General features: G+C 38.8%; 1 protein-coding gene, 1 long non-coding RNA gene and 1 other non-coding gene across 10 annotated transcripts in view; 1 reads left to right on the forward strand and 2 right to left on the reverse strand.

Annotated features, from left to right (window-relative positions):
- Nucleotides 1-2,400: 2,400 nt before the first annotated feature.
- Nucleotides 2,401-2,506, reverse strand: LOC119619818 (U6 spliceosomal RNA). Its single transcript, XR_005236272.1, has one exon. It is a non-coding gene; the product is annotated as a U6 spliceosomal RNA (small nuclear RNA).
- A 1,203-nt stretch (nt 2,507-3,709) lies between these two features.
- RABGAP1L (RAB GTPase activating protein 1 like) overlaps nt 3,710-21,596 on the reverse strand; it is a 795,491-nt gene continuing 777,604 nt past the window's right edge. For all 8 annotated transcript variants that reach the window (XM_037986171.2, XM_073011765.1, XM_073011766.1 and 5 more), the window contains 4 exons: nt 21,167-21,250; nt 17,310-17,381; nt 10,485-10,682; nt 3,710-9,456 (listed from right to left, as the gene is read on the reverse strand). In XM_037986171.2, coding sequence (XP_037842099.1) covers nt 9,304-9,456; nt 10,485-10,682; nt 17,310-17,381; nt 21,167-21,250 — 507 coding nt within the window. In that variant the 3' untranslated portion in view covers nt 3,710-9,303. The remainder of the gene's footprint in view (nt 9,457-10,484; nt 10,683-17,309; nt 17,382-21,166; nt 21,251-21,596) is intronic.
- Nucleotides 10,692-13,730, forward strand: LOC140710283 (uncharacterized). The gene is made up of 2 exons (XR_012091262.1): nt 10,692-10,805; nt 11,131-13,730. It is a non-coding gene; the product is annotated as an uncharacterized lncRNA (long non-coding RNA).

Here is a 21,596-nt window from a genome sequence, read left to right on the forward strand (position 1 = left end):
TGATCGTCCAAGGCGGCGACCCCTGAGAGGTCACATAGCGAGCACTCAGCTTTATAGATCGCCCAAGGCAGCGATTAGAATCAGCAACTCGGAGAGGAAAAAAAGCTCTTAGCGAAATGGAGACTGACCATTATCTGTAATAAAGAATCGGAAGTACAGTACAAAAATAAATTACCGAAGCGCAACATGCGTGAATTTCGCACAAAAAATGACATTAAGGGAAAGAAGCCAGACACAGAAGAGTTCATATTGTGTGGTTCAATTTAAATGAAGTCTAAAAACTAGCCCATGGTGTTAATGAGCGTAGTGGGAACGACAATGACGTGGAAGAGCCACCAGGGGGCTTTTGAGGTTCCAGTAATGTTACTTGATTTAGACACTGATTTATAGATAGGTGGGTTCACTTTAGAAATTAAGTTGTAAACGTATTTTTATGTACGTAGTTTCTTCTATAGATTATATTTAAGGCCCGGCGGGGGTGGGGGGGAATTTGCCAAGGTAATAGAAATACTACACCCATACATACAATTGTCAAAGTTCATGGGATGAACTCCTAAGAGCTGTGTATTTTATCGTATTTTTTTTAAGTGGCCAACCAATAGCCTGGAATTGTTAAGTACATAAATAAATAAAAACAAATACCGCACTGCACAGAGTGAAAGCTTGACCTAATGCAGTGAACAGTCACCTCATTCTCTTAATTGCTCAGGCTAAGGAGTCACAGGTGAGTCTTCTATCTCAGGCCTTACATCTTATCATATAGCAAGCCTTACTGGCTTAATCTCAAAATACGTAGCGAATTAAACGATTTCTCACAACCTCTGCTTCTACCACCTGACGGGGTTTGGGGCATGCTACCCAAGAATATGGCACCTAGACATATTGAATACTTTAAACTGAAGGAATTTGAGAAAGAACATATGCAGGAATGTCTCTAACTTTCTTGCACCTTTCTGTCCTGAAGCAGGACGTAATACCCTCATGTGAGAGTTGCCCTGTCTATACGTGAAATAAAAGTAACATCTTTATTTCTGAAAACACAGGAACGTAGAGATGAATATGAACATCAGGCCTTGCTAAGTTTCCCCCAGTTTATTACCCTTAGATCACAGGCTTTTAGCCCCATCACATTTTCCCACAATTCTTCATTCTTCTTCAAACCTACTCTAAAGAACACTAAGGTTAACTATTTATTTGGGTCTTTATTTCTTTATGAAGTTTCCATGTTATGTAAAACTAACAATATTTATGCTTTTCTCTTGTTAATTTGTCTTTTGTTACAGCATCCCAAGCCAATGAGCCTAAAATGAGTAGAAGGAAAAGATACTTCTTACCCTACACACACAGGTCCAAGCCATCATTATTTTGTCTGAAATTTTAGCTTCCTAACTGGTTTCTCTGCTTCCCCATTGTGCCTTTAGGGTTAGTTTTCCACAGAGCAGCCTGCGATATCTTTTCAGATCATTATATCCCTTTGCTTAAAAACCTCTAACAGCTTCCTATTAGGCTTAGAATAAAGTACAAACTCCTTACTGTGAACTTGAGTGTTTTACGTATCTTATCTCACCTTTATGAGCTTCACATCAGAACCCATCTCTCACCACTCTTCCTTCCCCACTCCCTGATTTAAACAGTCTGGCATTTTTCTTATTCATTGAACCCACTGGGTTTGCTCTTGCCTCCAAGTCTGTATGTACCCAGCTTTCTCTCCACTTGTAATCCTCTTCCTCCAGTTCATCACACAGATCATTTCTTCACTCTGTTTAGGTCTTTCAGAAGTAACACTAAGGGAGGCTTTTCCAGACAATATTATGCAAATATAAATGGACATGTGACAAATACTTAATTCAACTCATTGGTTAATGAGAGTGTATTTGAGTAGCCAGGTATTTATAGGCAATTTAACAATGTAATGGTAGTATAAGGTGGGAAGGTTAGATACAAACCTGTTAATGTGTCACAGGGTAATAAACTCTAACTTTTGGTGTTATCTGTTTCACTGGAAAGGAAGTAGGGATTTGCATTCTTATTGGACAAAAATCTAGAAGTTACTGTATAGATTCAGTATAGGACTTTTAAATCAATAGTAAACGATGAAATGAACAAAGTGCAATCCCCTAGTCCTTGGTTTGATACTGAAAGGACATGCCACTCACCTTTTTGCCTTGTTTCCAAAGTTTGGAATAATTTTCTTTTCAAAATGAAATTATTTCTCATTCAGTTGTCCTATTGCAGGCAGCCTTTCTGCTTCCCCCAGTTATTGTACCTGTCAAGCTTACTCATGATTTCCTAACTGCCAAATTCAATGGATATTTTGAATTTTTAATTTTTTTTGCTATGACTCATACTGTTCTCTTGGGGCTTGTCAGCAGATAAAGAAATGACCTTCTGGGGACTGTGCAAAATATGGAATGCTTAATTAACTTGTGTGTCATTCTTGTGCAGGGGACATGGCAATCTTCTCTGTAGATTACAGTTTTAGTGTATATGCTGTTGAAGTGAGCACTTCTGAGTAATTTTGTTTTACTTTTTATGTAAAATTTCACATTGTTTAAAATACCAGAGGGGGCCAGACATGGTGGCTGATGCCTGTAATCCCAGCACTTTGGGAGGCTGAGGCAAGTGGATTGCTTGAGCTCAGGAGTTTGAGACCAGCCTGGCCACATGGCAAAACCTTGTCTCTGTAAAAAATAGAAATATTAGCCAGGCGTGGTGGTGCTTGCCTGTAGTCCCAGCTACTTGGGAGGCTGAAGTGGGAGGCACTTGAGCCTGGGAGGTGGAGATTGCAGTGAGCTGAGATCACGCCACTGCATTCCAGCCTGGGTGACAGAGCAAGACCGTCTCAGAAAACAAACAAACCACCACATGGCCAAACGAAAGATGTCTGTGGTCTGAATTTGGAACAAAATCTGTAATCTTACAGTCTTTTATTATTTTTTAATACATGCCGAATTCCAAGAGGAGCTGACCAATCTCTTGGTATTTCACTTGGGTTCCGTGGATTCCCAGAACAAAATGCAAATGCAAATGAGATATGATTGGGATTCTCTGCACACGATTTCCACTTTCATAAGTGCCTCTGAAGTTTAGTTTGAATTATATATCTCCTACCTTGCTGTACCTTAAAGGACTAACAGCAGCTACCTGACCCAGGATTAGCCAATCATATTTTTTTTCCAGAACTTGTGATTGGAACAATTGAGATGGTAGTCTTCTGCTGGTAGTTTGAAGAGAGGATATGTAAACTTGGTAGCTGTGTACTTAGAAGCAGAGAAAGCCTGTTTTCAGAGAGAAGAATGAAGCAGGTAAGTGTCATCTGAAAGGACAAGCAGAAGCACAACTATGGGAACAATTGCTTTCAGGGTCCTGATAGCATTCCAGCCCCTTGTCCTAGTGCCAGTTCAGGCCCAAGTGTTTGGCCTTTGGGACCTATGATACAGATATCCTATTTCCTTTTGGTTAATTGCCTCTTAAAATTACTATTATTAAGCTAGCTTGCAAAGGTTTCTGTTACTTGGAATCAAGGAACCTCAGTAGAGAGGAAAATAAGGCACTTTGTGGTGGTGCTGCACAGGATATCATTTTTGCAGGATATATACTGTTTTCTAAGTTGACTGGAGTCTAGTGTCAGGTGTAAGAAGTGTTACGTAAACATTGGGTTCAAATGAGTCAGAATAAAGTCAACTAAAAAAAATAAAAAAGACATACATGGACTTCAGAACAAATGTTTATTACTGCTTAATGGGGCCAAAGGGGCAACACAAAGCATTGAAAACATCACTGGCTCACAAAAACAGTCACCTTGTTACCTTCTCAGTTGCATTTGTTTATTTCACAAGGCTTCATTCACACATAAAAACAAAATACTAATCCAATTCAAGTTCATAACAATTATAAAAGTAAACATTTGTTGGGACAATGTACAATAAATTGCACTTTTTAGACAAGCATTACATTTACATTTATAGAGTGTACTATACATAATACATGGAATTATAGAAACATCGAATTGGTCATCGTTTATAGAGGAAGAGGCTGATCACTAACTTTTTTGTAGTTAATTAGTACTGTTCAGACTAATCAACTCCTTTATTCTAGAACCTGTTTTCATTAGAGATGCCATGGACAAAATAATAGAATTCATAATAGATAATTCAGAATCTCTACTACCTCCTCTGCAAGGGAAAGGTAGGAGTTGGAAAGAAAGAAGTGGGGCTGAGAAACTGTGTCCCTCATTTGAACTAAGGATCCATGCATTATGCAAAATACCAAAAATAGAGAAACTGATACAAAAGGCTTTTGGGACATCTTGGATCTGGGACCATCTCCAGCCTTATTCTTGTGCTTTCATGACACCAGAGTCTCTCGATGCATTTATATTCTCACAATTCAGTCCATATATTTTATCCCATATATAATATATAGTTATTAAAAGTTATACAGTTTAATAGAAAAGATTTTACATGTTAACTAATTGTCAGTGAAAAAGGAAAATAACTTAAAATGTTCACTTTCTACTCAATGATTCTTTTTTCTTAAGCTTTTCAGAATACCACTAATGACAAACCAGAGATGGAGGTAGGAAGAATGAGATATATTAATGAAATGTTTTTATAGCAGGCAGCAAATTCAGGTGGAGATATGCTTGACATATTGTAGTCTTTTAGATGCAAACTGAGAAAGGAATGCCAGAGAGCTGACTGCAGTCACTAAAATCTATATGTCCACTTTTCTCATTACAACTCAAGATCAGCATCTCTATTGAGGAGCAACCAAGGTTGAAGTCCTCATTTTGGTCACTTTTGAAAGATAAAGAATTTGCTAAGGTAAAGGGCTTTGCCTGTGTTAAATGGAAGCCACTATGAGAGAGGAAGTATGTGTTGGGACAGTTCTAGTTCAGTGTGACTATCAGCATGGTAATGAGAAAGAGTTTCATATCTGATAGTAGGAAACAGGTTGCAGAGCTGTGGTCTGGCCTTCTGGCTTTCATCATTATTTCTTGAAATCTCAATGTGTATTTGGTTGTGTGGTACCCAGGGAAACAAAAGCAGCAGAGATACTCTATATAAAATTCTTCCAATTAACACACATACAAACCTAATAGTGTTCAAATCATACAAGAGAATTTCTTCACTCTCTCACTTGTAATTGGAGCAAAGGAGTCAGTATTTTGGAGTGTTTTTAAGGGCAAGTTATATAATATAATCATCTTGCTAATCAAGTAAAAGTGTTCTTTCCCAGAAGATAAAACCAAGGCATTTAATTTTTAAAAAGTTTTTTTCCCCCTTCAAGGGGCCCCCTAATCAGGCAGCTACCTAAGTGTTTGATGCAAAGGTTGGTGGAAGAGTTAGTAGACTGATTTTAGCGAAAGTAAAAGAAGGCTTAAACCCCTACATCATTTGATTACACATGTGATTCTCCTTCTGGGTGACTGGCTGACTCCTTTAAGGATCTAACTGTATCTCCTCTGCCCAAATCTGTGTTGTTTTCTCTTGGTTTTCTCACTTCAGCTAGGAAATAAAGCAACTAACTATTAACTGGAAAATATTTTAAGAAAATGGAGCAGGCGTTGGAGAAAAATAAATATTAATACACCCTAGAAAAAAAATGAAACAAGATACATAGTATTAAATATCCCCACATCCATACAAAGGTCGCTTTTCTACTTTACTCAGGGTATTTCAGAAAGCCAATGAAGAAGAAAGTACTAATTTAACAGCTGGGAGAAGGGCAGGAGAAGACACCGGTTGAATGGCATTCCTATTAGTGTTCCTGATAGGCACTCATAAATAAACAGAACATTAAGTAACTGAGAATTTCTTTGCATTAAATTATATATAACTAAATATAACCAAATTTTGACATGGTTCAGGATGTGGGAAGCTAGCAAACATATGCACTGCAAAATCCAGCTTGGTTTCTTTCAGATTTAAAGAATGTGTTAAGATTCTCAAGATATAAAAGCTGATGAACTGAATTATGAAGTTGAATTTCATTCATTTTTTTCTACAGAATTTAATGAAAATAGAAATGATCAATTCTTAGATATTACAAATATTAGATTTTCAGAGGACTGTTTTATACAGAGCACATCCTAGGAACGGATGAAAAACACTAGAATATTTTGAAACTTTCCTGGATATTTGGCTGGTTCATCTCTTCTAAATGAAATTCAATAGAAGAGATGCAGTTCTCAAATATATCTCAAAATAAGTGAAATTAAAACTAGTAGTTACTTCATGCTGGGATGCATGAGTTTTCAAACAACAGACAGTGAAGGACATATTGTTTGGAATATTGCTATTATAACATATTGTATGAACAATCATACCACATACCAAATTCTGAATTTTCTTTGTTTCTTGTCTTTACTATTGCTGCTGACTCAAAGGCATTGCAGTGAGGGAGAGTTTAGGCTTATGGTACCAACAGGCATATCCAAGTATGATATGGGGCTGGAGAATAAAAAAAAAAAAACTATGTATTGCCCTTACAATCTTTTGAAAGAGCTAAAAGAAAACTCAAAAGATGGACTTATCAAACTTGAGAGGTATGTACCTGGTGATTTTTCTTTTTTGAGACAGAATTTTGCTCTTGTCACCCAGCCTGGAGTGCAATGGCATAATCTTGGCCCACTACAACCTCTGCTTCCTGGATTCAAGCAATTCTCCTGCCTCCACCTCCTGAATAGGCTGGGATTACAGGCGCCTGCCACCACACCTGGCTAATTTTTGTATTTTTAATAGAGACAGGGTTTCACCATGTTGGCCAGGCTGGCCTCAAACTCCTGACCTTAGGTGGTCCACTCACCTTGGCCTCCCAAAGTGCTGGGATTACAGACGTGAGCCACCATGCTTGGCTGGCGGAGGATTTTTCTCTTCAAAAGGAAAGGGACTATGAAGTTGAACAAGGTCTCCAGATAGGGGATTAACCTAGAGCCATTATGTTTCTCTCTCACCTACTATTATTTAAAGAAAATTATGCACTTTAGGCATTCTGTGGAATGTACTTATTTTTGTAAGCTGAAACAAGCTCTGTACAGAATTACGAAATTCACAACACAAAAGAGCATCTTTAATTTAGCTGGCCATTTGATAAGGCAACTGCACAGGGCTTCTTGGAATCAAAGCGTAAAGTACCAGTAAAGCTAACAGCCTATACTAAATGATTTACAAAAACAAGTGCCAAGATAACATTTTCTAGCTACTATATTTTACAAAAAAAAAAAAAAAAAAAAAAAATTAGCTTCTCTAGACCACCATGTAGAGAATATTAAAGTCAATATAGACACCTGGAATGCTGGGTTATGTTCCTTTTTGGTAAGAAAATAAATTTTGTAATGAAAGATGTCAGAACAACAAAAGATTTATGTAAGAAAAGTATTATCTGATGAGTATAACATAATAATCACATCAGTTTTATGGGCTGTAGATAATATAAACACAGAAAAAGGGGATTTCACTTTTTAGAACATAAAAGATCATTTTAGAGGAAAAGATCCACCGTGAGCAACTTGCTGTATCCTCCTGGGGTGGAGATGGCTCTTACTTGATTTTTCTAAGGGTGTGTTACTTTTAATGGCAACATATAGCACAGATGAAAATCATTCTGGCACTGCAGAGTTTAAGATTCTTTGCAAATAATATGTTCAACAATGAGGCCAATGATGTATATCAACAAATGTTATTGTACATATCTAATAGTAGTTTGGTTGGTGTGAAAGGAACAGAGGCCTCCAAAATAGTTTATAAAATAAAAATAGTTTTGCTCTTATCAAATAATTTCCTGCAAGGACTATTTTTATAGGCATGTTAAATATAATTGAAAAAATATTTCCACTAATTTTTAAACAACAGCTTTACCTTTCCATGAGATAAGTATTTCTTTTTTTTTTTTTTGAGGCGGAGTTTCGCTCTGTCGCCCAGGCTGGAGTGCAGTGGCCGGATCTCAGCTCACTGCAAGCTCCGCCTCCCGGGTTCACGCCATTATCCTGCCTCAGCCTCCCGAGTAGCTGGGACTACAGGCGCCCGCCACCTCGCCCGGCTAGATTTTTGTATTTTTTAGTAGAGACGGGGTTTCACCGGGTTAGCCAGGATGGTCTCGATCTCCTGACCTCGTGATCCGCCCGTCTCGGCCTCCCAAAGTGCTGGGATTACAGGCTTGAGCCACCGCGTATTTCTGTAAAGGTTTTATATTCAATCAAAAATGTTACAAATGCATTTGTATCTCTTTATGGGTACGAAGGACACATTTTCAGTGAACTACCGAAATTGGAAAAAGTTGCCCAACATTAAGCTAAGATGATGTGAGCCTGACCTCTATTCCCCATTTCAATACTATGTCCTTTAACAAAGTTACAGTATTGTTAGTGTTTCCTTAGCAAGTATCTATCAACGTTAAATGAAATACTCTGTCCCTGGTTCTGTATTCCACTCTATTCAGCACAATGGCTGAACCTGGGACTTTTTAGGCGTCTCTGGTAAAGGCCCCCTAAGTCTGTAAGGCGCAATATCCACCTTTAACTTTATAAGTGCCAGAAGTCACATCTGCGTCCATACTTAGGCATACTTAGGAACTCACAAGTCCCATGTGGAGTTCTTAAAAGGATCTGTTAGAATACCACAGCCCAAATGATCCTAACCTACACTTACTAAAATCTCAGTTCCTTTTACCTAATGTATAATCTTAATAGCCCATCTATTCCTGGCACTTCATTTCCAGATAATGAAAGTAAACCAATGATCACTGATTGGTTCTTTCCTTTGGACAGGATTATCACTCCCCTGGGAATCAGGCTCAGGAGGAAACCTGAGAGCGGTCATGCCTGGCCCCACAGTGTGCTTTATCTGAATAAATCCTGAAAAGCTAAGAGGTTTAGGTTTCAATGGTTTTTTTCCTGTGACAAAGATCTTCCTTTCACTTCACTTCAACCTTGGAATAACAGATGTCTCCATTTTTACGTAAGATAAAAATAATTATGAATAATTAGTTCTAAATAAAAGAGCATTTAGTTCTGAATTACTTATTTCCAACTAAACATCAGGCAAACAAAATAATGTGTTAATACTATGATGGATCTGAACATGGCCTTCCATGAAGAAGCTGGAAAATAGATATTCAACATAGAACAGGTCAGTTTAAATAACATCCCTTTGAAAAGTGTCATACAAGAAAGAGAGCTACTGAAAGATTCTGGCTTGTTTTCTGGCCTCCTTGACTTTCCTTCAAAGGGACACCAGGAAGAATCCTCCCAGATTTCCACTGCTTTGAACATTGTGCTCTTGTGCTTGGGTAAGGCTGGAACTATGTGCTCTCCTTGGGTGGCTGGGTGACTGGTGCTGGCTGCAATGGCTGGGTGCCCGTGGCCGTTTTGATAGAGTTCAGGGTTTTGCTAAACCAAGAGTTTTTTGCAGCTTGGATTTCATTCATAAGGGCTCCTCTCTGATGTTCAAGTTCCTAATTAAAGCAAGAAAATAATCTGAGTTAAATAAATGTTTTCTTTTTGCCAATAAATAAATACATTAATTAATTAATTTTTAAAAATGTGCAGCTTTTTGGAGTCTCAAGGTATGTGCTGCCAATTTTCCTCCCACAAAACCCAGGAGAGATTGAATTGGTTACTACAAGGATAAAGTTAAGAGCTAAAAGATTTATCAAAAACCTGGAATCTGTACTTTCTGTCAACAGTGAAAGAAAACCTGATTTTATTCTTTTTTTCCCTGCAAGTTAGGTCCAAATTTAGGTTTAGGTTGCAACCCAAGATAACAGGTTTAAAAACCACAAATAAATGTAAACATATGGATGAATTTTTACTGGTAGTATAAGCATGAATGAATTCCAGTTCCAAAGAAATAGGCTTTGCCCTAAGAATGTCCAGGGTCAGAGCAGACACATGGTGGAAGCTGGCTGGTGTGGTGCAGGCTGGCGACATGGCAGCTATGGCGCTGGTAGGGATCACTGAGAAAATGAAATGAAGAAGAGTCCATCAGAAGCCAGGACTATTTCTAATTATATTATGCTCCAATATGGAGAAAGATAATGGGGAAAGGGGGTTGACAAAATGAGCTAAAGATAAAAAGCAGCTCCAAAGAAAAGAACGGTGTCAGCCAGTGTGTGGCTCTCAGGGCAGACACAGCAGAGGGGCTTTGGTTTTTCATTTTCAGGATCAGCCACTGAAGTGACCACATTCTGTGAGAAAGGATGTAAGCAAAAAATCTCAGGGTAAAAAAAACAAAAAGCGTATGCTTAATTAAGTTCTCCTAAGATATACTTTTAATTATTAAAATTTCATTTAAAATTATGTATGTGTTTATATCAGTGTTAAGAATACATGATATAAAATGTGATTATGCGGGACACATTAGCAGATAGAAAACGTATTCATCATACAATTCTGACCTAGATAGGTATATTCTGAAGTACCAGAGTATCCTGGACCATTAATTGTTTATTCTTTCTTCTTGTCCTTTTATCAAATCACCAACCTGAATTTTACACTTGGCCTCCACCAACTGCAGTTTGGTTTGTGCCAGTTCCAGTTCCATCTCTCTCAGCTGCTTCTTAAGTGAGTCCTTCTCATCATCCGTTTCAATTCCCTGGTCCTCTCTGCTTGTGGCTGCTAGTTTCAAAGCACCCTCCTTGCTGAAAATGTCACTGCAGTGTTTGCATGCCATCATCTTACCCTAAAGTATCCAAAAGAGATAACCAACATCAAACTGTATTCCATAGGCTAAATCACTTTCTGAAACAATATATGACTTTTTTAGATGCTGTTTATTGTCACGAATGCAGGCCCATTTCTGAAGGTTATTTTTCTTTTTCTTTTTTTTTTTTTTTTTTTTGAGACAGAGTCTCGCTCTGTCGCCCAGGCTGGAGTGCAGTGGCCGGAACTCAGCTCACTGCAAGCTCCGCCTCCCGGGTTCACGCCATTCTCCTGCCTCAAGACTCCCGAGTAGCTGGGACTACAGGCGCCCGCCACCTCGCCCGGCTAGATTTTTGTATTTTTTAGTAGAGACGGGGTTTCACCGGGTTAGCCAGGATGGTCTTGATCTCCTGACCTCGTGATCCGCCCGTCTCGGCCTCCCAAAGTGCTGGGATTACAGGCTTGAGCCACCGCGCCCGGCCCTGAAGGTTATTTTTCTTGTGCTGCAATCAAAATCATTAGTCAGCCCGAACCCAACTATCCAAGACGGGTACTCCTTTTTCCTGAAGTATCTCTAGAAATACCCTAGAAATAGAAAGTATTGTAGCATCTCTTTGAAATCTGTTCTAGAAATTTTATGCTATCATTATTCTTACCAGATGCCAAGCACCACACCAAATGCTTTACTTCTAGTATTTTACTAATCCTAAAGCAACTCTGTAAGTAAGCACTATCATCATCCTCATTTCATAAAGAAAGAAACTCAGAGTTTAAAGAACTTCCCTATAGTAGACTGAGGATGGTCATCATGACTAGCCTAAATCTACCCTTGCAACAAAGCACATGTTCTGTTGTTGAGTTTTAAGCAAAGAGGACCCCTATTGTTTAAAGTAATAAAAGTAACTCTGGCCTGGTGCAGTGGCTCATGCCTGTAATCCCAGCACTTTGAGAGGCTGAGGTGGGTGGATCACAAAGTCAGGAGATTGAGACCAGCCTGGCTAACATGGTGAAACCCCATCTCTACTAAAAATACAAAAAATTAGCCAGGTGTAGTGGCATGCGCCTATAGTCCCAGCTACTCGGGAAGCTGAGGCAGGAGAATCGCTTGAACCCAGGAGGTGGAGGTTGCAGTGAGCTGAGATTGCACTACTGCACTCCAGCCTGGGCGACAGAATAAGACACCATCTCAGAAAAAAAAAAAAAAAGTAACTACCACATGCCCAGATTGCCATTTGGGCGCATAGCACTGAACAGCAGCAGCTGTTTTCCAGACAATAGTGCTGTTGTTTTCTTAAAGTATTTTAAAAAATAATTCAGTAGAGGTAAAAGATATTACACGCTATTTCTACTTTGATGCCCTACTGCTACAACAAGCTCCATGTGTCCATCACCATGCCCATCCTCCTCTCTTCACACACAAAAAGCAAGTCTCCACCACACTTCTGTGCCACTGGGCATGTCTCCACCATTTGGGCCTGAAGACTTTGGATCATCTTTTCATTAGCTTCTCTTTCATCATCCGGTTGACCATTAATTTCTTCCTCTTGGGCCGGGTGCAGTGGCTCACGCCTGTAATACCAGAACTTTGGGAGGCCGAGGTGAGTGGATCACGAGGTTGAGATCCAGACCATCCTGGACAACATGGTGAAACCCCGTCTCTACTAAAACTACAAAAATTAGCTGGGCATGATGGTACGCACCTATAGTCCCAACTACTTGGGAGGCTGAGGCAGCAGAATCGTGTGAACCCAGGAGGCGAGAATTGCAGTGAGCCGAGATCGCACCACTGCACTACAGCCTGGCGACAGAGCAAGACTCCATCTCAAAAAGAAAAAAAAAAAAAAATTTCTCTTCTGACATGTCTGAGCTCTTGCCATTCCAGGCTGAATCCCGAAGGGTCGCCTTCTAAGTACTCACTGGCTTCCTCTCATCCCATCCATAATCCACTCTTTGTATTCCTGTTCATTAATATTCATTAGACATGAAAAAACAAAACTTGTCATTCTGTTACTTAAGAACCTCTGAGAATAATTAGCCCAGTATAGGCATATTGTAAATATTTGTTGTGTGTTTACTCTTGACTAAAAATGTTAAATAGCTTTTGATCTGAGTCTTAAATGATTAAAAATTTACTGAGTTGGCTAAGTAATTTTATTAGGTTGAACCACATGAAGAAATAGATTGATCACATAAGAGGGAGGATGACATTTCAGCAAAGAGAACACCTCCATGTGCAAAGACATAGCACCTTCAGATAACTTCAAAGAATTCAAAATGGCTTAAGCAGCAAGTGATACAACAATGAGCGAGATGAGAGATCGCTGTGCCTGGGTCATAAAGGTCCTTAAATACCATGTTGCTGAATTCTGATTTTATCCTACAGAAAATGCATTCATTTACTCTACCGAGCCTGGTGCTACATGTCAAAGATAGAGCAATAAGTTTGACAGAGCTGCAGTTTGGCAGACCTGCTAAAATGTGATGGATACTGCTGATTCTCACCCAATATCCATTTCTCCTTCTTCCTAACAGACCCTGAGTTTATTTGAGCTGGCAGTGTGTCTAGATAAAAGGTGACACTCCCTAAATTCCCTCAAAGCTGCTATGTAAGCAGAAGTTTAGAGGGGAGCTTCTAAGAAGGCTGCTTAGAAAGAGCTCACCCAGATGAATGAGGCCTTTATATCCTGCATCTCCTTTCGGACTAAAATTCTGCCCTAGAGTATGGGTGTGATGGTGGGAGCTCTAGTTGAAAGGATTGGTTTTGGGCTGGGCATGGCAGCTCACGCCTGTAATCCCAGCACTTTGGGAGGCCGAGGTGGGTGGGACACAAGGTCAGGAGTTCGAGATCAGCTTGGCCAACATGGTAAACCATGTATTTTGTATTTTTCTACTAAAAATACAAAAATTAGCTGGGCGTGGAGGTGCGTGCCTGTAATCCCAGCTACTCGGGAGGCTGAGGCAGGAGAATCTCTTGAACCCGGGAGGCAGAGGTTGCAGTGAGCTGAGATTGTGCCATTGTACTCTAGACTGGGCAACAGGGCAAGACTCTGTCTCAAAAAAAAAAAAAAAAAAAAAAAAGAAGCCAAAATGTGGCACATATACACCATGGAATACTATGCAGCCATAAAAAAGGATGAGTTTGTGTCCTTTGTAGGGACATGGATGCAGCTGGAAACCATCATTCTTAGCAAACTATCACAAGAACAGAAAACCAAACACCGCATGTTCTCACTCGTAGGTGGGAACTGAACAATGAGATCACTTGGACTCGGGAAGGGGAACATCACACACCGGGGCCTATCATGGGGAGGGGGGAGGGGGGAGGGATTGCATTGGGAGTTATACCTGATGTAAATGACGAGTTGATGGGTGCAGCACACCAACATGGCACAAGTATACATATGTAGCAAACCTGCACGTTGTGCACATGTACCCTACAACTTGAAGTTTAATAATAATAAATAAATTAAAAAAAAAAAAAAAAAAAAAAAAAAAAAAAAAAAAAAAAAAAGAAGCCAAAAAAAAAAAAGAAGAAAGGATTGGTTTCTAGGTGACCTTGAGGATAGAAGTCCACATGAAGATGTGGGTCACTAATGACTGATTAGCTTGGGTTACTAATGACACCAAGGGTATACCTTTCTAGTCCTAAGCTGCTTTTATGTAAAATAATCAACACCTTTTATGGTTAAGCCAATGCTATTCTGGGTTCCCTATATGTGGCCAATCTAATTCTGCGTTGATACACAGAATGATAGTCAAATATCACTTTATATTTGGGAACACTCATTCTGATTATAGTGTAAAGGATGAACTGGGGTGTGATCATGACAAAAGAAGGTTATTATAGGAAACTGAAAAAAACAAAAGCTATTTATCATACCAAATGAGATAGGAAGAAGCACTAGAGAAACAGGAGGTGGTATAGTCTAATGGCTAATGTTACTGACTTTAGAGTCTGACTTCCAGGCTTAAATCCTGGTTCTACTAGCTGTGTAACCTTGATCAAATGAATTACCTGTTTGTGGCTTTATCATCAATAAAAAAGAAGATATACTGTCTTTTTTATTTTTTTTAATTTTGTACCAGGGTCTTACTGTCACCCAGGCTGGAGTGCCATGGCATGCTCACAGTTCACTGCAGCTTCAGCCTCCTGGGCTCAAGCAATCGTCCCACCTCAGCCTCCTGAGGAGCTACGACTACAGGTGCATGCCATCACATCCAGCTAATTTTTGTATTTTTTGTAGAGACGGGGTTTCACCAAGTTGCCCAGGCTGGTCTTGAACTCCTGGACTCAAGTGATCCACCCACCTAGGCCTCCCCAAAGTGTTGGAATGACAGGCGTGAGCCTAGTTGTTCTTTATTCTGGCTAAGACAAGTTTATATTCCTCTTCTTGAATGTCATGGACTTTCATTAGGCAGTCTCACCTACTTAGCCAATATTTTCCTCTGTTCCTTAATACATATTCTAACCACATCACTCTCTGTAATGAGACACTGAAACACTCATTCCTAAAATGAGTATTAATACTCATTTATAGTTAAACGATTAATGATAATCATTTATCATTAATATAATTTTTTAAAAAAGACAGTATATCTTCTTTTTTATTGATGATAAAGCCACACTCATTCCTATGTTTGGGTCTTCACTCACATCATTTCTTCTGTAATGTTCTTTTTAAACACTTCTCTCTAACTAATTTCTATCCACCCTGCTTTTTTGGTCTATAGTTCTCATGATTTTGTTTTCTCTACGATGCTGATTGTCAGTGTGATCCAGCTTAGCACTTTTTTTTGTTTTTTGTTTTTTTGAGATGGAATCTCACTCTGCTGCTCAGGCTGGAGTACAGTGGCACAATCTTGGCTCACTGCAACCTCCGCCTCCTGGGTTCAAGTGATTCTCGTGCCTCAGCCTCCCGAGTAGCTGAGATTACAGGTGTGAGCCACTATGCCTGGCTAATTTTTGTTATTTTTAGTAGAGACAGGGTTTCACCATGATGGCCAGGCTGGTCTTGAACTCCTGACCTCAGGTGATCTGCCCACTTCAGCCTCCCAAAGTGCTGGGATTACCGGCGTGAGCCACTGCACCTGGCCCAGCTGAGCTCCCTTGAACTGCTTCCTAAGTTCTTAATTTGCATGTGTAACCTGTCCTACAGGAAAATTTTAAGCTCCTTTTCATGGGTAATTTCTATAACAAAATGGCAGTCTAATAGCTATGCGCATAGTGTATGCTCAGTAAAACCTTCAGTGAGTAATCAATAAAAATTCTCATTTTGTTATTTCCATAAAGATTTCAGTTCAACATTGAGAACACATGGGCACAGACGAGGGGAACAACACTCACCAGGCCCTGTTGTTGGGGATGGGGACTGAAGGGAGGGAACTTAGAGGACGGGTTAACAGGCATAGCAAACCACCATGGCACATGTATACCTATATAACAAACCTGCACCTTCTGCACATGTATCCCCCTTTGTTTTTTTTTTTTAAGAAGAAATAAAGAAAAAAAAATTCACTTCAGGATAGTTAACCCCTTTACACCACGACACTTCATCAACTGAATCTTGGTCAGTATGCCTATAACGTACAAAGAGTGATAAGTGCTAACTAGAAAGAAGTGCAAAGGTAGACCAGAAAGGGAAGATACAAACATCAAATTTTATCTCATCAGAGAGGGAGACCACCAAACCCTATACTCACTAAATCTCTGATTAATATTTTGTAATATGAGTAAGAAGAAAATACTTTTGGAATACAAGGTCTTGTATGTCAGGTACTAATCTAAGCACTTTATATACACCATATACTTTATAGTCATTATCTTATTTAACATTCAGAATGATTTTATGAGGCAGGTAATGTTATCTCCATTTTATAGAACACAAAATGAAGCTTAGAAAGGTTAAATCACTTTTCAAGATTGTTAAATTATATGCTAAATTACTTAATACACATTTATTTACTAGTATGAAATCTGAACATATTCAAATAAGATGATGTCAGGTTTCTGTAACACTGGTCCCAAAAGTTGACTGTGACAACACTGCCTCTTAAGAATACCAATTCATTGGTTTACTGTTGTTTCTATGGAATAAGCAATCTGTTTTTTTCAAATAGAGCAGCAACATAATGCATTTTACCACCAGGGGGCAGCAAGTAAACAAATGCCACAGGTTTTCTTCAAAAATAAACCTCTAAAACTTAGTGCAAGAATCAGTTATCCAACACATGTTTTTCCAGCTAAGTTCTACATTGCCCATGGTGTTTACTTATAAAGAGAGTGACGGGATGATCCCACTGAGTCCCATACTGAAGCCACATCAATGCAGGCTCAGTCAGATGTGGGCTGCTGAGGGTTCTCAGGTTCACACCACCAAAGAAAGCTACATGGCTCATCTCAAGCTTTGGGGCTTCTTGCGACAATGTCCAATTCCACCTCCTTTCATGTTAGCTGCCTTTGACAGTCCACATGATTTATGGGAGCATCATAACCTTTCAGCTGGCAGGGAAGACAATCACACCCAGTCAGAAGACAGGTATCCTAGTCTCCATAATTCCTATTAATAAATCCTTTAATAAAAATGGTGGTGTTGGGGATTCTTTTGGGTACTTACAAGCCTGTGGGACTTTGAAATAAATTTTATCACAGGACGATTTCCCTCCTTACCTTTACCACTTCCAGCTCCTCCTTGCTGGCTGCTTGCTGTTTCTCCAGCCTGGTACTCAACTGTGAACAGATCTAAGGATGAGAAAAGAGTCTTTTACTAGAAAACAGAACTCTTGCAGCATGTACACATAACTACTTATCAATTCATATGTTACTCTAGCACATCTGATCCTAGAAGGAATTTTGCAAATGAATAGCACTGCAAATGCCAGTCATTTGGGAAATGAGCAGCAGAAAGCTGGAACGTTCCATATGTAAAGCATACTCTACCTTAATTAGTAGAAACATACAGGGGGTAGATTTAGTTTCTTTCTGCCACTAGCCTTCTGTGACTGGTTCAAGTGAATTCCTGGCTTCACTTTTGGAATTAACCTATAGAATCTTTGCTGAGTATTCACTTTCTATAAGTTAGTATGCTGAGAAAATCTTGATGAAAAGAATTCTAGACAGAAATATCTCCTGTCTACTGTTACAGAAAGAACCTGTTTTCAATCACAAAAGTTTCCTTAAGAAGTGGCAGAGTGATGTTCTCACTCATAAGTGGGAGTTGAACAATGAGAACACATAGACATAGGGAGGGGAACATCACACACCGGGGCCTGGTGGAAGGGTGGGGGACTACGGGAGGCATAACATTAGGAAAAATACCTTAATACAGACTAAAACTCTTATTAAGTAGGTTTGGCAACACAGCATAGAAATTAAAAGCTTAGCTGCTGGAGTTAAATGTGAGTTTAAAGCAAACTCCATTTCTTTATAGCTTTGTGAGCTTGGGCAAAGTCATTAATCTTTCCAAGACTCAGTTTTCTCATGACTAAAAAGTGCTGTGCTATAGCAATCAAGTGGAAAAAAAGTATGCAAAGGGGTTAGCATAGCACCTGGCCAATAGTAAGGGTACATTAAATAAAATCTATTATTATTATTTTTGATTCTGAAATAAGGTGCTAGTAAGTATTAGAAATGGTAGAAAAAAAAAGAAATGATAGAAATAGATAGATCGTAGAAATAGAAATTGGATATTCAAATCCATTGCCTGAAATAAGAATCTTTTATTTTAGAAAAGTGGATGAAAGGTGAGAGGATAGCTTGAGCCCAGGAGGTCAAGGCTGCAGTGAGCTGTGTTCAGGCCACTGTATCACCACTGCATTCCAGCCTGGGTGATGGAGCAAGACCTTGTCTCACAAAAAACAAAACAAAACAAAACAAAACAAAACAAAACAAAGATGGAAAAACAGGGGATGTGAAATTTTAAAGTACAATTTTGGCTATAAACATATATGGTCTACCTCTACAAACAAGTTTGTTTGTACTTCAAAACATACATTAAAAAACAATCCCAATTTACTCAAAAATAGCTCTGGAGATGAGGGCTTGCTTGCTGAGTCTAGTTTGTTGAGTTTCATTCCAATTCTCCAGATCCAAGCCTGAGGAACCATTAGTAGGACTGTACTGACTGATACTAAAAAGAAGAGATTACCATGGTAGATTCTGCAAACCTTAAACCCTTTTAAATAAACCAAAACATTATGTACAGAGCCAGTAATAGCTATATTCCAACTATAGAATACATTTAGATTGTGTCTTATATCCTAATTATCTTCAAACAGATGGGTCTGTTGCCTTTTGCGTTATTTCAAGGGCTTGCCAGATAATATTCAAGAATAGTCCCCAGGATTACTATTTGAAGAGTGCTGCATTTGGTGGCCATCCATGGCATAATCTGGCAATGAAAAACATGCATTTGTAGCGATGGGAAATTCCACAACACATGGTCTTTAATGTTCCTTATATTGGTTAATGTCTACCACCTCTTCTCCTAGATGCCCACATTCAACATCTCAGATCACCTTCAAGGTTTTCTCTTGTCTAGAGAAAAAAAAAAAAAGACTGTCTTTTGTGAATTCAGGGACCTGGTTCTTCTTACTTGGACTCTGGTATTTGTGGTCTGTCTCCTTGGTTCCACATTTCTTATTGGGACAGATTAGTGCCAATAATACATCTTTGATTATGCCACTTTACTGCTAAAAAAGGTCCTACCACAAACAAAATAAAATTCAAGGTCCCAAGCCTAGTCCTGGATCTTTCCTTGATCTGGACCCTAACGTCCCTTTGCTTCTCTTTTGTACTGGAATCTCTTACTAAATGAATTATTTTTCTCTTCACTAATCTACTTCCATGCCTTTGCACATCCTGTTCCCTCTTTTCTACCATTTCCACCCTCTTCTTTGTCTTCTTTATCTCTACAGATCCAAGTCTTACCTAGCCTTTGAAGCGCAGCTCAAAAGGATTCATTTCCCACACGTAATAAGTTTCCTTTCCTCTTATTTCTGCATAGGTATTATCTCCACATTATATGATAAGCTTCTAGAGAAGAAAACTTGAATTCATTCATCTTTTTGTCTGTCAAAGTATTAAGCCTCACAGAGAGCAGGCATTAAATAAACATATGTTGATTATCATAGAAAAGTAAAATAGCTCTAAAGTTTTATTTCTCAGTCCTCCGCGAGTATGCAGATTCCTTATGGAAAGATGTTCATAATGTATTAAGTGAACTAAAGCTAGTTACAAAAAAATAGGATAAACAATACAATTCATCCTGTTTATATATATTATAAATTTATTTATAAAGCATTTGTATAGCAACAATGCATATTCAATATATTACAATGATTAGCTAGAAAGATTGAGGGAGATTTGTTTTCTTTGTGCTTCTCTGCACTATTCTAATTTTCCACAAGAACACAAATTTAATTTATAAGCAAAAAAACACATTTTTTTTAAAAAAGTAAGTATCAGACTTCAGAGTCCTATGTGAAGTAGAAGACCCCAGGGAAATCCTTAGATGAGAAGATGGCATATGGTACTTTAATTAATTCTAGAAACCTGGAATTTGAACAGATCACGCAGGGTCTCAGCAATGAGAGGAGTCCTTGCCATGTCCAGCCAACAGGAAGGACAGGAAGGTACCAGTAGATACCAGGAACGGGGGGCTTTCTGACACCATTCTGGTGATGGGGCCAGAAACATCCTCAAGAAGATGAGCCCTTTGTTAAAAGCATTTTAAGGTTCACAATAGAAAGCTTCCTGCTAGCACTGGCCTGCAGAGGGGAAGGCCACATAGCCATGTGGGAAAAAGAGTGCCCACCACATTCTGTACTGTGGTAGCAAAGGATACACTGATCCCCCAGCTACTGCCGTTTAATACAATAACTAAACTTTGCAAAGAGGCAGATGTTCCGAGTGTGATCTACTGGAAATTAGCATCTGAGTAAGGCAGAAGCAGGGTCTCAGTAGTCATCAAAAGGTTTTCTATTCCTCTAAATCTACTTAACATTGTAAACAACCAATAGATTGTTTTGGTCAGTTAGACCTCCCAAGTTATCAGTTATAAGTAATAAGCTATAAGTAATAGATATGTCCAACCACTGTCTGCTTCAAAGGAGAGAGTGAGTCACTAAATTTAATAAATCTGGAAAACTATTCTGGAAACTTTAAAAACAAAAATATTTCTTTCCCAAAGAAAAGCAACAATAATTAGTTATTTATTTATTTATTTTAGAGATAGGGTCTTGCTCTGTTGCCCAGGCTGTAGTGCAGTGGTGCAGTCATAGTTTACTGCAGCCTCAAACTCCTAGGTACAAGTGATCCTCCTGCCTCAGCCTCCCAGGTAGCTGGGACTATAGGCACACGCCACTATGCCTGGCTAATTAAAAAATTTTTTTCTTTGTAGAGATGGGATCCTGCTATGCCACTCAGGCTAGTCTCAAACTCCTGGCCTTAAGCAAAAAAAAAAATTTTTAAATTACTTTTATAGCAGCAAACTATAACTAGCTCTATGTGCCACAGAGGTACATTACCTGTTTATACTCAGCAATGATAGCTGTAGTCTTCTTTATTTCATATTCTGCCTTCTCTAGCTGTTTCCTGAAGACTTCTTTTAGCTAGAAAGAACAGAATGAGAAATATCAGGATTCAGCCAAAATCTTAATAAATTTTCATAAACATCTATATTCAAGTCTGTCTGATTCATAGTCAGTAACAATGGTAACAATGTTAACTATATAAATTATCTTCATAGAAGCTGCATCTTGATAATCTGAAAAAGTCAATCATCTCCAGAGATGCAGAAACCTTACTTTCTTTTCTACAAAATATGAGACATATGAGCAACACCATTATAAAATTGCTTATGCTACTTCTAAACATATTGCTAAATAAGTGTCCATTCTGAAGCTATCTTTATCCTTATAAGAGTCTAAAACAAAACATCAAGGATACTGCATGCTA

This window comes from Chlorocebus sabaeus, chromosome 25 (assembly GCF_047675955.1).
Source record: "Chlorocebus sabaeus isolate Y175 chromosome 25, mChlSab1.0.hap1, whole genome shotgun sequence".
Classification (NCBI taxonomy): Eukaryota; Metazoa; Chordata; class Mammalia; order Primates; family Cercopithecidae; genus Chlorocebus; species Chlorocebus sabaeus.